Raw genomic sequence first — 16,418 nt, forward strand, 5'->3', positions numbered from 1 at the left:
AACCTCTGCACTGTGTCCTCAATTACACCCAGAAACTCCTGCCATTGTTGCTCCACTGTCTTCCGGAGTAGGGTCTGCTTCCAGTCGATTTTCATCAGTTCCTCTCTCGTGCCCCTGTAATTACCTTTATTTAACTGCAACACCATTACATCCGATTTTGTCTTCTCTCTTTCAAACTGCAGACTGATCTCTACCCTATTATAGTAGGGTTGCCTCCTAAGTGTTCTGTACTTTAAAATCTTTTATAAAGTTTGGCTCATTAAAAGCTCTAAGTCAAGAAAAGCCTGCTCCCTTGTGGGCTCCATCACAAGCTGTTCCAAAAAGCCATCCTATAAGCATTCCATGAATTCCCTTTTTTTGAATCCACCGGCAACATTATTCATCCAGTTCACCTGCATATTGAAGTCCCACATGATCACAGTGACCTTGCCTGTCTGACATGCCCTATCTATTTCCTGGTACATCTTACGCCCCTGGTCCTGACCACTGCTGGGAGGTCTATACATAACTCCCATTATGGTTTTTTTTTGCCTTTGTGGTTCCTCGACTCCACATGTCATTCAGTGCCATAGATTTAATTTCATTCTTAACTAACAAGGCAACCCATCCCCTCTGCCTACCTCCATGACTTTTCAACGAGTTGTAAATCCTTGGATGTTTGACTGCCAGTCCTGAACCCCCTGCAACCATGTCACTGTGGTGCCTACCATATCATCATTCATGATGTTTTGTGCCCTTAATTCATCTACTTTATTATGAATACTACAAGTATTCAGGTAAAGTGCCTTAATGCTATCTTTCTTAACATTATTAGTGATATTGGAAATCATAAGATGTCCTACGTTTTCCTTCCTTTTTGCTGCATTCCTAGTCTGCCTCGAGCTTAAACCCCCCCTGCACACATGCTGTCCAGCTGCTTACCTTTCCATTTAACTCCACATTCCCTGTCACTTTCGCTTCCCCTCCCCCGCCCCTGACTCAGAAGTTTAAAGTCATACTGACCACCATATTTATCCTTTTTGGTAGAACACTGGCTCCAAATTGGTTCAGGTGTAGACTGTCTCAACGGTACATAGAGTCATAGCGAGGTACAGCATGGAAACAGACCCTTCAGTCCATCTTGTCCATGCCAACCAGATACCCCAACCCAATCTAGTCACACCTACCAGCATCCAGTCCATATCCCTCCAAACCCTTCCCATTCATGTACCCATCCAGATGCCTTTTAAATGCTGTAATTGTACCAGCCTCCATCACTTCCTCTGGCAGCTCATTTCATACATGTATCACCCTCTGCGTGAAAGGTTGCCCCTTAGGTCTCTTTTATATCTTTCCCCTCTCACCCTAAACCTATGCACTCTAGTTCTGGACCCCCACACCCCAGGGAAGAGACTTTGTCAATTTATCCTATCCATACCCCTCATGATTTTAAAAATCTCTATAAGTTCACCCCTCAGCCTCTGATGCTTCAGGGAAAACAGCCCCAGCCTATTCAATATCTCCCTATAGCTCAACCCCTCCAACCCTGGCAACATCCTTGTAAACCTTTTCTGAACCATTTCAAGTTTCACAACATCCTTCTGAAAAGAGGAACACGAGAATTGTACGCAATGTACAACCGCAACATGACCTCTCAACTCCTGTACTCTACTCTGAACAATAAAGGAAAGCATACTAAACGCCTTCTTTACTATCCTATCTACCTGCGACTCCACTTTCAAGGAGCTATGAACCTGCACCACAAGGTCTCTGTTCAGCAATACTCCCTAGGACCTTATAAGACCTGCTAAGATTTGCTTTCCCAAAATGCAGCACCTAAATTAAACTCCATCTGCCACTTCTCAGCCCATTGGCCCTTCTGATCAGGATCCCATTATAATCTGAGGTAACCTTCTTCGCTGTCCATTACACCTCCATTTTGGTGTTATTTGCAACTTATTAACTATACCTCTTATGCTCACATCCAAATCATTTACATGAATGACAAAAAGTAGAGGACCCAGCACTGATCTTTGTGGCAGTTTGAAAAGGAACCTTCTACCACCACCCTCTGCCTTCTACCTTTGAGCGAGTTCTGTATCCAAATGGCTAGTTAGATTAGATTACCCACAGTGTGGAAACAGGCCCTTCGGCCCAACAAGTCCACACTGACCCGCCGAAGCGCAACCCACCCATACCCCTACACCTAACACTACGGGCAATTTAGCATGGCCAATTCACCTAACCTGCACATCTTTGGATTGTGGGAGGAAACCAGAGCACACCCACGCAGACACGGGGAGAATGTGCAAAATCCACAAGGCAGAGGGTGGGAATTGAACCTGGGACCCTGGTGCTGGGAGGTAACAGTGCTAACCACTGTGCTACCATGCCACCCTGTATTCCACGAGGTCTAACCTTGCTAACCAGGGGAACCTTGTCGAACGCCTTACTGAAGTCTATATAGACCACGTCCACTGCTCTGCCCTCATCAATCCTCTTTGTTACTTCTTCAAAAAAAGAATCTTCTTCAGAAAACAGATCCCCCCAGTTCCAAAACTGTTGCCAATGTCCCATGAAATGAAATCCCTCTTTCCCACACCAATCCCTTATCCACGTGTTTACCTCCCTAATTTTCTTATCCCTACACAATTGGCACGTGGCTCGGGCAGTAATGCCGAGATTATGATCCTTGAGAAACTGTACTTCAATTTCCTCCCTAGTGCTTGATAATCCTTAAACAGGTCCTCCACCCTAGCTTTGCCTGTGTTGTTAATCCCAATGTGGACCACAACAACTGGATCCTCCCCCTCCTGCTCCAATATCCTTTCAAGCCGGTCGGAGATGTCCTGCACACTGGCACCGAGCAGGCAACACATAATGCAGGATTCCCGATCCGGCTTGCATAGGATACTATCTGTCCCCCTAATTATAGAATCCCCTGTAACAACTACTCGTCTTTTTGCTCCCCGTCTTGAATGGTCTTCTGCATCATGGTGCCAACTGGCTCATCCTGTCCACAGCCCTTTCCCTCATCCATACAGGGAGCAAAAATCTCATACCTGTTGGACAAGATCAAGAGCTGAGGCTCCTCCACTCCTGAACTCAGAATCCCCCTACCTGCTTCACTTACAGTCACACCCTGTTGTCCCTGAACACTTACTAAATTTGAATTATTTAATCTACCGGGTATGACTCCCTCCTGAAACAAAGTATCCAGGTAACTCTCCCCCTCCTGGATGTGCCGCAGAGTTTGAAGCTCAGATTCCAGATCATCAATTCTGATCCGCAGTTCTTCCAGCAACCACGGGTTTCCTCCGGGTGCTCCGGTTTCCTCCCACAGTCCAAAGATGTGCAGGTCAGGTAAATTGCCCATAGTGTTAGGTAAGGGGTAGATGTAGATGTAGGGGTATGGGTGGGTTGCGCTTCGGCGGGGCGATGTGGACTTGTTGGGCTGAAGGGCCTGTTTCCACACTGTAAGTAATCTAATCTAATCACTTGCTCCAGATATGGTCACTGCCATTTGCAATGGGATCAGCCAGCTCCCACATCATACAGCTACAGCACATCACCTGTCCAGCCATAACTACTTATTTAATTAACTCTCCCAATTTATGTATTAAATAATTTCTAGTGCTTCTCTGCTATGGTCTTATTCAATTAACCAATTAAACTTTTCAATTTATATTTCCTGTGTATCGTGTGATTGATTAAAAGCCTTACCTTAACAACACACCAGAGTCCTTCTCAGTTAGAGCTCCTGCTCTTCCTGCTGCTGGAACAGAAATGGAGGGCTACGCCGATCGAGAGAGGTTTTTTTGAAACCTTAAAGCGGTGATTCACCTTCCCTGTGCTCCCGCTCTTCCTGATTAAATAGCAATCACTTGCCTTCCCAACAGCCTCCCTGCTCTGACCTCACTTCCACCCAGCTCCAACTGCTCTCTGCTGCAAAAGAAATTTAACATGGGTCTCCTGTCTCAGAGGTATGGACACTACCACCACAGCAAAAAAATCGCCTTCATCCTCCAATAGGAGGAATATTTTTCCCCTTAAGACACTGTTCAGATATATTATTGCACACTCCAGAGCAGTGGGACAGCACAGTGGCTCGGTGGTTAGCACTGCTGCCTCACAGTGCTACGGGACCCAGGTCCAATCCCAGCCTTGGGCAACAAGTCTATGTGGAGTTTGCTCATTCTCCCCGTTCTGTGCGGGTTCACATCTGGGTGCTCTGGTTTCCTCGCACACTCCAAAGATGTGCAGGTTTAGTGAATTGGCTATGCTAAATTGCCCATAGTGTTCAGGGATGTGCAGGTCAGGTGCATTAGTCAGGGGATAAATGTAGGGGAATAGGTCTGGGTGGGTTACTCTTGGGAGAGTCAGTGTAGACTTGTTGGGTCAAATGGGCTGTTTCCACACTCTAGGGATTCTGTGGGTCTTTAATATGGGCCTCCTGTCTCAGAGGGAAGTACACTACCACAAACACCCTCATCCTCCAACAGGAGGAATATTTTTTTCCCATAAAACCCTGTTTGGAGATATTATGGCATACCTCCGGAGCAGGTGGGAATTTTAAACATGGGTCTCCTGTCTCACAGGTAACAACGCTACCACTGTACGACATGCATATCCCTATCCTTTAGTAATTGGAATAGTGCTCCCTAAAAATCCTGTTCAGCGATGTTATAACACACCTCCAGAGCATATGGGATTTTAATATGGATCTCCTGTCTCAAAGGCATGGGCACTACCACTATGCCACAAGTGCCCTATCCTTCAACAGGAATGTTTTTAAAAGCAAACTGTTGGGGAATGCTATTACGCACCTCTGGAGCAAGTGAGATGTGACCCTGGTCTCTTGGCTGAGAGGTAGGGACACTACCATTTTTGTATTTCATACCAATTGTCTTCATGAATATGCACGCCACTTCCCTACATTACCTTGTGATCCACATTTTTCTTTGCGCAAATTTTAACTCTTATCCAGGATATGAGGCAGAAGCAGCATTTGTGAACTGAGTGATTCATTAGGCCGCTTTAGGAGTCAGTGGCATTGTTGAAAGTCTGGAGTCACATGTTGGCTGATTGCCTTCCCTCAAGGGCCTTAGTAAATCATAGAGGTTTATTTTTAAACAATAATTTGATGTTTAAACTCATCATTACTGAGACTAGCTTTACATTCCAGATTCATGACACAGATGTGAACCCATTCCCCCAGAGCGTTCCTCTGTCCAGTTACATGACCAGAACACCAACATCGCTTCAATACTCAATGCTTCGTGTATGTGTTTGTATTTTTATGATGATGGATTTAGACTCACTTCTGGTCACTCTCTTTTAGGAAGGATATTACTAAGTTAGAAGAGGGTTCAGAGAAGATTTAGCAGGATGTTGCTAGGAATGGAGAATTTGAGTTATAAGGAGAGGCTGGATAGGCTGGGATTTTTTTTTAACTGGGGCATAGGGGGCTGAGAGGTGACTTTGTCAACATTTATGAAATCATAAGGGGTATAGATAAGAGGAATAGCAGGTGTCTTTTCCTAAGGGTGGGGGGTTTCATGACTAGGGGACACATTTTTAAGGTGAGAAGAGAAAGATTTAAAAAGACATGGGGGCAACGTTTTTTTTTACACAGCATGGTTCATGTGTGGAATGAAATGTAGAGGTAGTAGCAGATGCGAGTACAGTTACAGCATTTGAAAGATATTTGGATAAGTACATGAATAAAAACTGTTTGGAGGGATATGGGCCAAACGCAGGTAGGAGGGACTAGTTTAGTTTGGGATTAAGGTTGGCAAGGACTGGTTGGACAAAAGGGTCTGTTTCCATGACTCTGTGACATTTATTAATGTTAATTCCAAGATGCATTGTTTTTAACATTAAAACTGCTGCAGGAAAATAACATCACGAATTGCCTTGCAAAATCCTGTGTGAAGCCAATGGATTGTTGCACATGTAAATTTTCACAGAAACGCCAGCAGGGAGAGATTTAACATAAAGAGATAACAGAGGGGGGGTGATGCCGACAATGTCTCCTCTCGAGACAGAACGTCACCTCTTGCAGACCTGGCTGTTTTGCCCAACACAAGGGCATTAAAAAGCCAGTTTCAGCTCGACTAGAGTGGACTAATGGGACTGAATGTCCTCATGTCTACCAGCCTGGAGTTGAGTGTTAGTGTGCAGCATGGGCCGCAGGTGAGGAATTATTGTGTAGTCATCCTGTATTGCAGGTAAATAAGTTCCCTTACTCTGGGTGCTTCAAACCATTAAAAAGAAATCAGGACAAAAGGACCTTCAATCACCATAGAAAACCCTAGAAAACCAAGGGCCTCAAAACAAAACTATTCAACTCTCAATGTCAAGGCTACCAGTAAAAGCCACTGGACTGTGCAACTTTCAACCATGAACAATTTTGAGCCTGACGCATAATTTTTTGCTTTTGGACTCATCTCTTAATTATGATCAGTATGTATTTGTGTTGTGTAACTAATTCTTTGATCTTTCAAGCTGACAGAAGGCACAGACCACATTTCTGGACTCAGAAAGAATGATTATTACAGATAAATCAATTTGAGCAACCGAGAAACAATTATAACTCAGTTACATATAATGCTACAATTTAAAACTCTAAGCACCCTGTAAATTCCCCTTCTACACATAGAGATGGACAAACAGGGTCTTATAGATAGAAGAAAAGACCGGGGAGATAATTCAATTGTCCCTGTTCTCAGGATGTGCCCTCTCCAGATAATTTCACCTGGTTACAGAGGGCACAGGGTGGCTGAATATCACTTATAAAATCTGTGGTTTCCTGGTTAAAAAGGTCAGAAGTCACATGATACCAGGTTAAAGTCCAACAGGTTTATTTGAAGCTCCAAAATGAACCTGTTTTACTATAATCTGGTGTCATGTGACCTCTGATCTTGTCCACCCCTGCCCAACACCAGCACCTCCACATAATTCCTGGTGAAGAGCCACAGCTTAAGTAAATGTTGAGGCAAAAATAAATTGATGTCCATTAGGCTTATGCTTATAAGCCTAATGGACATCAATTTATTTTTGCCTCAACATTTACTGTAAGCTGTGGCTATTCACCAGGAATTATGTGGAGGTGCTGGTGTTGAGCTGGGGTGGAAAGAAACAGTCCTTTCTCTGGCAGAGATTACTGACAGTGTGGAAACAGGCCCTTCGGCCCAACAAGTCCACACCGCCCCGCCGAAGCGCAACCCACCCATACCCCACATCTACCCCTTACCTAACACTACGGGCAATTTAGCATTGCCAATTCACCTGACCTGCACATCTTTGGACTGTGGGAGGAAAGCGGAGCACCCGGAGGAAACCCACGCAGACACGGGGAGAATGTGCAAACTCCACACAGTCAGTCGCCTGAGGCGGGAAGTGAACCCGGGTCTCTGGCGCTGTGAGGCAGCAGTGCTAACCACTGTGCCGCCCTAATGGCTTCATATGATCTGATGGCTTCTCCCGAAGTATTTACCGTCCAACCCCACCCGCTTGCCAATCAGGTAGTTATGGGCAGGTAGAAGGCATTTGCCATTGATAATTGGTCACCACTTTGTATCTTTAACAATGTATGATTCTGACTCTATGATGAGGTATGCATGAATAGTATGACCCCCTGATGTTGAGCAGGCACTGAGTCAAACTCTTCACAGCCAGATGAGCAACCGAGGCTGCATTTGCCAACAACATAGGTATTAAAAACAAGCACGATGAGAAGGATGATGGGGTGCATTGATAGTGCAACATGCCTAATAATCCAGTCTGCCAGGCTCCTGCACTGGGGACATCGCTTCAAGTCCCACTGCAGCAGATTGGGAATCAAATTCATTTTGTTTGTTATCAAAACATCCAGTCAAATGGCGACCACATGATATTTTTGTAAAAACCCATCCAGTTCACTGATGTCCCTCAGGGAAGGAAATCCACTATCATTAGCTGATCTGGCCTTCATGTGACTCCAGACCCACAGCAATATGACTCTTCACTGTCCTCCAAAATGGCTTGGAAGACCAATCAAGGGTAATTAGAGACGAGAGGTAAACTCCAGTCTGACCAGTGATGCCTACACGCCCTGAGAGAATTAAAGTACAAACAGGAATATGAACTGCCTGGACCTGACATGATTTGGAGACGCCAGTGTTGAACCACGGTATACAAAGTGGACCAGAGGATGGAATAATAAGCAAATCAAATGGGTGAAGAGAGGTTTTTAGTAAACTAAAGGTAGCAACCCCACTGTGGCCTATACAGCCCGTCAGGTCCAGAGTTAAAAATCACACAGCACCAGGTTATAGTCCAATAGGTTTATTTGGAAGCACTAGCTTTCGGAGTGCTGCTCCTTCATCAAGTGGTTCATCAGACAATCACCTGATGAAGGAGCAGCGCTCCAAAAGTTCCTCCAAATAAACCTGTTGGACTATAACCTGGTGTTGGGTGATTTTTAACTCTGGACCAGTATAGGCTGTATAGGCCACAGTGGGGTTGCTACCTTTAGTTTACTAAAAACCTCTCTTCAGCCATGTGATTTGCTTATTATTCCATCCTCTGGTCCATAGTCACCCTTTGAGTGATTTCCCCTATCAAAAGTGTTTAATAACAGTTAAAACTCGTGTTTGTTTCTTAAAGTACATGACAAAAAAATTGAATGACAATCGCACGCAATGGACTTTTTTTCTTGCAATTGTTTAATTAGGTAACAAATTTTTTTTTCTGGTATTTCATTGAAGTAATAATCGTGAAAATTCAAGCCAAACAATAAACATACTTGCATCTTCCTTAATTACAAATGCATTGGCATTTCAATCGTCGATTCTCCTGCTCCTCGGGACTGCCTGACCTGCTGTGTTTTTCCAGCACCACACTCTCAACTCATTTCAACATGTCCCCAACTTATACCTGTTTCCCCTAGAGACAGCATTGCTCCAATTGTACTCCAGAAGCAGACACAATGCAATGAATATTAAATTCCTTCCTGTTCTTGTAACACTTTAATTAAGACTCTAGAAAACAGATGTATAATTATAATATGTATTTTAATACAATCTTAATCTGGGAGTAAAATTCTGGTTCTTTAACGCAGCTGCAGTCACCCTCCCTGAGGAGTAATCCACTACTGAATCATCAACAATTATCATTTTAAGTTAGTCTGACATCAATTAATGTTTAATTTTTAGTTATGAACTCAGTGCTTTACCCAGTGTTAAATACCTCAGGCAGGCCTTTCATTGTTTTATAGATGTGGAAGTGGTAGACTTGATAGTGGCATTGTAATACCAGTTATGCACACCAGGTGGTAGAAGAAAGCCATGAAACCAGAGCACTATCTCCAGACACAGGTTGGATTTACATTAACCTGTTTCTGAAGGAGGTTGGGATCACTTACCCGCCTTGCATGTTTGTTTGATAAAGCTAATCAAGCTGATACCTTTATTGTGTAACAGAATAATTTTGGCCAGACCATGTCACAGGCAGTAACCAGAGTTCAGTCTCACACTCGGTGCAACTTCTGCACAAAACGCCCCTCTCTGTTTCATAAAAGTTGTATAGAGTGAAGCAAAAAGCTAAAAGATAACAGCTGGAAAGACTAGGCAGGTTCAGAAGCATCGAGGGAGACAGAAATCAAGTTCATGTTTCAGATCTGTGACCTTTCATTATCAAAGACTTTATCCTCGGAAAGGAACTAAAAATGACATCACAAATGAAGGAACAGAGAGAAGCTGCAATCGACCCAGTCTGACATATCATATTAGGGGTACAGAAACGGTTCAAAACACACACACACACACACACACACACACATCTGTCTCTCTCAATCACACACACACAAAACAGTGTCATTCATACATATAGTTAAAATCACAAGCATCTGTCTTTCTCTCTCACACACAAACACATAGTTAAAATCACAAGTATCTCACACACATGCAGTGTCACACACATATAGTGTCTTTCATAAACATATATGCATATAAACACAAATAGTGTCTCACCCACACATAAACACAGTCTCTCTCAAACACACAAAATACACAAACTCACATATATAAAGAACTGTAAATAGTCACAAAGACATAAATATACACAGAGAGCGGCAGCAAGAGCTAAGCATAAAAGATGAACAGCTCACTCTCATTTAAATACTGAAGACAGAAAGGTTGACAAGTAAAGGACACATCAGATTGCCATGGCCACTAATAGAGAAGAATAAAGTGAGTCTGGGTTTTATACATTCATGTTGAGGAGAGGGGACAGTAATGTCATTTAATGTAGGGGCAGTGCAGCAAATGTACCCATGTACTAAACGCAGGGCTGGAACATATTTGCTGAGTGATGTCACATCAGGGATTTTTAATTAACACTGTGAAAATAATGAGCATCTGAGGGACTTTTACCAAGTCACGTTTAAACGAGCATGAGTAGTCAAGATGACATGATAACTGCACCCCACAGGGCAATTCTCCAAACTAATCTCATGGACATGCTGTGTAATCGGTTCGCTCAGTCACTTGATCAATAAGGAGTGTTAAATAGGTGTCTTAGTATTTCCTGGTTAGTCATCATGCTCTTTTGAAGGGAAAGAAGTAGTAATTATCCACCAAACCCAACATATTACACTGAGAACTTCGGAATATCAGGTGGGGTGATAAACCAACTCTTTATTTAAACATCCAAAGTCCAAAGCTGTGTCTCCAGCCATTTACAAACACTTTCAGGATTGTGTAACTTCTTTTAACTACCAACATTGGGTCTTCCCTCCTACAACCCGGTCATGTGACAGCATTGAGACACCTAAATCCAGGCCAAAGTGAACTGAGTGAAGTTGGGTGGGGGGGGGGGGGGTTAGTCAGAAATAATAAGGTTTGTTTTAAATGACAACATTCACTGCATGTGAAAATACAAGGCTGTTTACCACCGGAGAAACTCACTCAACAGGATTATCGTAGTATTGGAAAATCTCTCCTTCACACACACACAGAGACACATTCCCTCAACCACGCACATTATTTAAGTTTGGATCAAAAAGACATTGTGCACGCTTTAGAGTCAAACTGCATTCTATATTCTCCCATTCCTTCCATTACCTCCAGGTGCCTTTTCTGCAAGTCATTTTGTTAAGGAACATCTATTTTTTGCTAAGAAGGAAAAGGGAGAGAGAAAGAGAGACAGGGAGAGAAAAAAAAAGACAGAGAGAGAGAGACGATGCGGGGGGGGGGGGGGTGGAAAGAGGACATAGAAGCTCTAAAGAGGAGTCGTACATGACTCAAAACATGAACATTTCTCTCCAAATGCTGCCAGACCTGCTGAGTTTCTTCAGCAAATTGTTTTTGTTTATTTAAGATCTTGGAGGGCTTTGACGAAAATGCGGAGAGGAGGTTTCGTCTTGTGGGAAAATCCAGAACCAGAGATCGCTGTGAAAAATAAGGGGTTGTTCACCGAGACAAGAGATGAAGGGAGGCTTTTTTCTCCCCCTCACAGAGGGTTGAGAGTCTTTGGGACTTTTCTCTCCCCCCAAAAACTGGCAGGAGCATGGTCTTTAAATATCTTTAAATCAGAGATGCAAGGGGTGAAATGCTGTCAGTTCTAGGCGTGCATGTGAAATAATCAGATCGGCCATTTTCTTACTCAATGGTGGGGCAGGTTCAAGGGGCCCAATGGCCTACTCCTGATCCTAATTTTTACGTCTATACAGCTTCAAGGTTTGTCAGTTCAATCAAAGTCTCAGGCTGACTTTAAGTAATAGTTCTTTTTGCACTGCACTACTCTACCAGCTGGGTGCGACAGAGGGTTTTTTAATTAAAAAGCAAGCAGCACGCGTCAGTGAATACCATTATAAAATATTTCACAAAATTTTCAATTCTGCCAGTTTTCTAAGACCAAGCTGCCATTAAAGCAATTCAGTAACTGCAAAACTGTTCACATTCTAAACAGTCACATTGAAAACTATAAAGCTTAAGCATTTGAAGTATGTGTTTAATCTGTTAGGCTCTTTCTAATGATAACATTCTGTTCCTCATTTCCAGGGCATTTCTATTCCTTTGAGGTTTTAACAGAACAACGGCCAATATCCTGAGCTCAGGAAGTGGGTGAAAGTGCCTGTGTCATGGAGACAGAACAGAATCTTGGTTATTCAGTCAGCACAAAATGAACACTTGGACATAGGCGACTGATTGAAATTCTCCCACTTAATCTGAAATCCTTCCAGGGCCTTACTCCTCCCTATCTCTACAGTCTCCCGCAACCCCAAACCGTCCAGGATATCAGCACTCCTCCAAGCCGATCTCTTGGCTACTCCATTTTATTTACTGGACCTTTTGTGGCCGTGCCCTCAGTTCCCAAGGAGCTCTGGACTGCCCTCACTAATCCCCTCTGCCATCTGCCTTCCTGTTGGGATGATCCTGAGGAAACCCATTATTTGGGACAGTGAGAGATCTGGTGTCAAAGTACATTTGATAATGCTCCAATAAAGGATGTTCAATGATATTAAAGTCCTTACAAGAAATGCAAGTCGTTGTTCTGATAGAACAAATCCTAACTGTGTTATTCACAGTGGTGGACCCCCCTCTTATTGCCTGGGTCCACAATACAGAATGAAGATCTGGGGCAGGGATCACAAACTGCCTGGTTTCTCATTGATTTTAATCAACAGAAACCCTCCCCCGTTCAATCACACATTTTCCACGAAACGCGGCAAAAGTCTGAAGAATGTTGACATTTTCTATCTTTTTATCTCTATCACCTTCCTTTTTTTAAAATTCCTTTTCAACACCTGATTTATTAAGCATGAGAATTTACACAAGTTCACTTTAAGGTATTCGACACAATCACCAGTGGTCCCCAATCAGCGGCACCGAAGATTTTCGGCTATTAGGGTTACTGGAGGTTTGTTTTGAAAATGACTGTCCTCTTAAAAGACAAATCTTTGATAGAACGGGCTTGTGGGGCCAAATGGCTTTCCCCCACAGTCACATCATCCACCATCTGTGGCTTCACTCTCAAAATCTCTCACTTTGTCGGCGCAGCACTTGGGAAAGATCTTTCTCCAGGGGTTACCTCAGGTTTCACAGCAGCTTTGGTGGGTGTCTCTTTTTTAAAGGGGAAATCATGTCAGCGCAGGATTTTATAAGTACTTTTGACAACCCTGGCCCTACTGACCATCAGAGGTCATCTCCGAAGCACCCGAACTAACATGGAGCTGTAACAAAGTTGTCCGAGTTACAGAGGGGCCTGTGAGATTGTTTCTTGACCCGAGAGACCAGCAAATCTCCAGCTATAGATGTATAACTCAGGGCTGTATATAATGATGGATATTCAGGGTGGGTGAAGAGAATGAAAATGGGGAGATAAAACCCAAAATGGTATTGATCCCACTTGGTGTACAGTAATTGCAACAGAAGTAGTGTTTTTTGTTTTGTAATACAAACTGCTTACATCTCACCCCTTCATTTGTTCAGAAAGAAACCTCAGTGACAAACATTAGTGGTCATTAACCATCCTGGCTCCCGCAGTCAGTTAGTCAGTTTGTGTTTTTGGTCAGTAGAGAGGGAGTCACTCACTCCATCACGACCCTCTGTCAGTACGTCACAGGGTTGAGGATGAACAGCTTGTCTTCTTCTTTCCTAATCCACTTCATTAGTTTGCTAATGGCACCTACCACAGTAGCTTTGGTTCCCAACGGAGAAAAGCACATGTAGAGTTCAAATCCACTCGTGACCTGAACAGCGAGATAGAGACAGGACAGAAGTTAGGAAAACAGAGAGAGTTCTCATCCTTCACTCGCTCGCATCAACATTGACAAACATTCCGGCCTCAAGATGGGGAGGGGTGGGATGCTTTGGAATGCGCTGTCTGGAAGCATGGCAGGACCAGCAGAGACATTTAAGGGGCCATCGGGTGAGTATTTAATTAGGAATGGTGTGCAGGGTTACAGGAAAAGGCACCAGATTGTGGTCGAGTTGAAATGCTCAGGGAGCTAGGAGCAGACACATTGGGCCAAATGGCCTCCTCTAGCACATAACAATTTCATGTTACTTTAATACCAGTTAATAGAAGTTGCCTCAACCATCTCACACCAACGACATTAGTGAGCGTTCCCAGCTGAGTTGTGATGTGCAGGATTGAAGGCAGACTGAAATTTTTGTTACATTATCCTACCACATCCTCTCCACTCAAGGCAAGTTAGGATAAAAAACCCAAGTAAACCACATTCCTTGACACCGCTCCATCTGTTGATCCTAGCTAAGGCAAACCCTAAGTCAGGTCCAGAATAGAAGTGGTCTCTACTTCAATATAGCACACTGCTCCCTCTCCTTCTGTAATCCCAGCATAGACATGAATGTGAGCAATAGAATCAGGAGTAGGCCATTCAGCCCCTCAAGCCTGCTCCACCATTCAATAAAATTGATTGGTTAGTGTTTTGAAATCCACATTCCCATCCGCCCTCAATAATCTTTGATCTCCCTGTCTAATGGGACTTCATCTATCTCTACCTTCAGAATGTTCCACGGTCCCACTTCACCGATTGTCTGACCCCTGACTTTATAACCCCATGGCCTAGCTATTGCCTTACTTAACATCGCGCCAAAAGGGATTGGCTTAGGCATTCACTCCCTCTCCAGTTAGCCATGTAGCGTTCTTACATCAAGTATCGCACTGGGCAGAGAATGGGGTTGTTCAGATTTAGTTGCCCTATCAGTTGCAAGTGGGTGAACCTCTAACCCAGATCTTAATACTCTACTTCACCAACACACCTCCCTGTGTCTTGACAAGACTGCAATTTACTGCAACCGAATCACATTTCCAATGCAGCAACTAACTCCAGGGTTCAAATAATGTTCAAAGCTTGGCAACAGCTGAGGCTAAACTCCTCTACAGTAACTGGGTTACATTCCCAGAGCTGCTCAGGGAGCTAGTTCAAAAGCCAAGTACCTTTTTTTTTTATTATTCAATGATGGGTTGTTGGCATCACTGACTGGGCCAGCATTTATTGCCCATCCCTAACTGCAGTTAAAAGTGAACCACATTGTTGTTGGTCTGGAGTCACATGTAGGCCAGACCTAAGGATGGCAAATTCCCTCCCTAAAGGACATTAGTGAACTCGAAGGGTTCAATTGTCAAGAGAGAATATGGAAACTCCACACAGACAGTCGCCCAAGGGTGGAACTGAACCCGATTCCTGGGACAGTGAGGCAGCAGTGCTAACCACTGAGCCACCATGCCAACCTCATTCAGATGATTCTTGAAGCTGGACCTGAGAGTTGAGACTGAGCTGGGAGGAGGCTGGTGTGGAGTGTTAGACACTGGCACAGACTGAATGGCCGATATCGGTGCTGTCACTTTGATGTGATGTACCAGAACGTTCCAAGGCTTGGTTCTTACCCATGCCAATAAGTTCTCTCGGTCTCCCGCATAATAGATGTACTTCAGAGGCCTTGCAGAGTTGTGGACTCGACTGTACAAATACTGATACAATCCCAGCAGCCTCTCCTGTTCTTCCTCAGCTACGTAAGGAGCTTCGACCTCTGGGCTACCAAACAGAAAAAAAATACACAAGGCATTTACATCGTCATAGAATCATAGGACTTTTGGATCTAAAGCAATTGCAGAGACAAGTCTGAAGTAAGAAACAGAAAGAAGGAAGCACGTCATTGTCTGCATGTTTGGAGAACTGAATTTCACCCAACTGCAAAATACTATTGAAAGGAAGATGTTTCCTTATTAAAATAAACTTCCTGCATCATCCCTGAAAGAAACTATGCCATCGTGGTATTTGTAGGTATCCTAGGCTTATCCTCGAGGGAATCAAAACAGCAAGTGTTGGAAAAACTCTGCACGAGTCATTATGGACCAAAACATTGACTTTGTTTCTCTCTGAAACTCAACATGGAATTTGTATTCGTTTAGTTTGAGGATCCAATACTCTATTAAAATGGGTGGTTCACCAAATGTAGTTTTGAACCAGCTGACCGTGAGTTTAAACTCACTTTGATACAAGAAGGTTTCAATAGAGATCTGGACATATATTTATAATGGATGAATTTAGAGGCTATGGAGATAGGGCTGGAGAGTGGGAGTGGCTGGGTAGCTCTTTCAGGAGCTGGTACAGACATGATGGGTTGAATGTTCTCCCTTTGTATGTAAAATTCTGTGATTCTGTTCAGGTGCTGCTGGATCTCCAGCACTTTCTGATTTGAATCCGAACCTCCAGTATCAAATGTTTTGCTTTTATTTTAGTGCTCTGGAAACAGGTTCAAACCACACTTCAGCAGCTGATGAAACTTAAATTCAGGATGTGAATCCAGAATGCAAAGCGAGCCTCACTCATGGTGACCATGAAAGCTAGCGTCCATGATTACAAGACGACCCATCTGGTTCACTAATGACCTTGAGGGAAGGAAATCTGCCATCCTTACCTGCTC

The 16,418-nt window shown here is 43.6% G+C and overlaps 1 protein-coding gene across 3 annotated transcripts in view; it reads right to left on the reverse strand.

The window, feature by feature from the left end:
* Positions 1-8,681: 8,681 nt before the first annotated feature.
* The window catches only part of mon1a (MON1 secretory trafficking family member A), a 60,918-nt gene continuing 53,181 nt past the window's right edge, over positions 8,682-16,418 (reverse strand). For all 3 annotated transcript variants that reach the window (XM_072581923.1, XM_072581922.1, XM_072581921.1), the window contains 2 exons: positions 15,379-15,526; positions 8,682-13,714 (listed from right to left, as the gene is read on the reverse strand). In XM_072581923.1, the coding sequence (XP_072438024.1) occupies positions 13,574-13,714; positions 15,379-15,526 (289 nt within the window). In that variant the 3' untranslated portion in view covers positions 8,682-13,573. The remainder of the gene's footprint in view (positions 13,715-15,378; positions 15,527-16,418) is intronic.

Source organism: Chiloscyllium punctatum, chromosome 12 (genome assembly GCF_047496795.1).
Source record: "Chiloscyllium punctatum isolate Juve2018m chromosome 12, sChiPun1.3, whole genome shotgun sequence".
NCBI classification, from domain to species: Eukaryota; Metazoa; Chordata; class Chondrichthyes; order Orectolobiformes; family Hemiscylliidae; genus Chiloscyllium; species Chiloscyllium punctatum.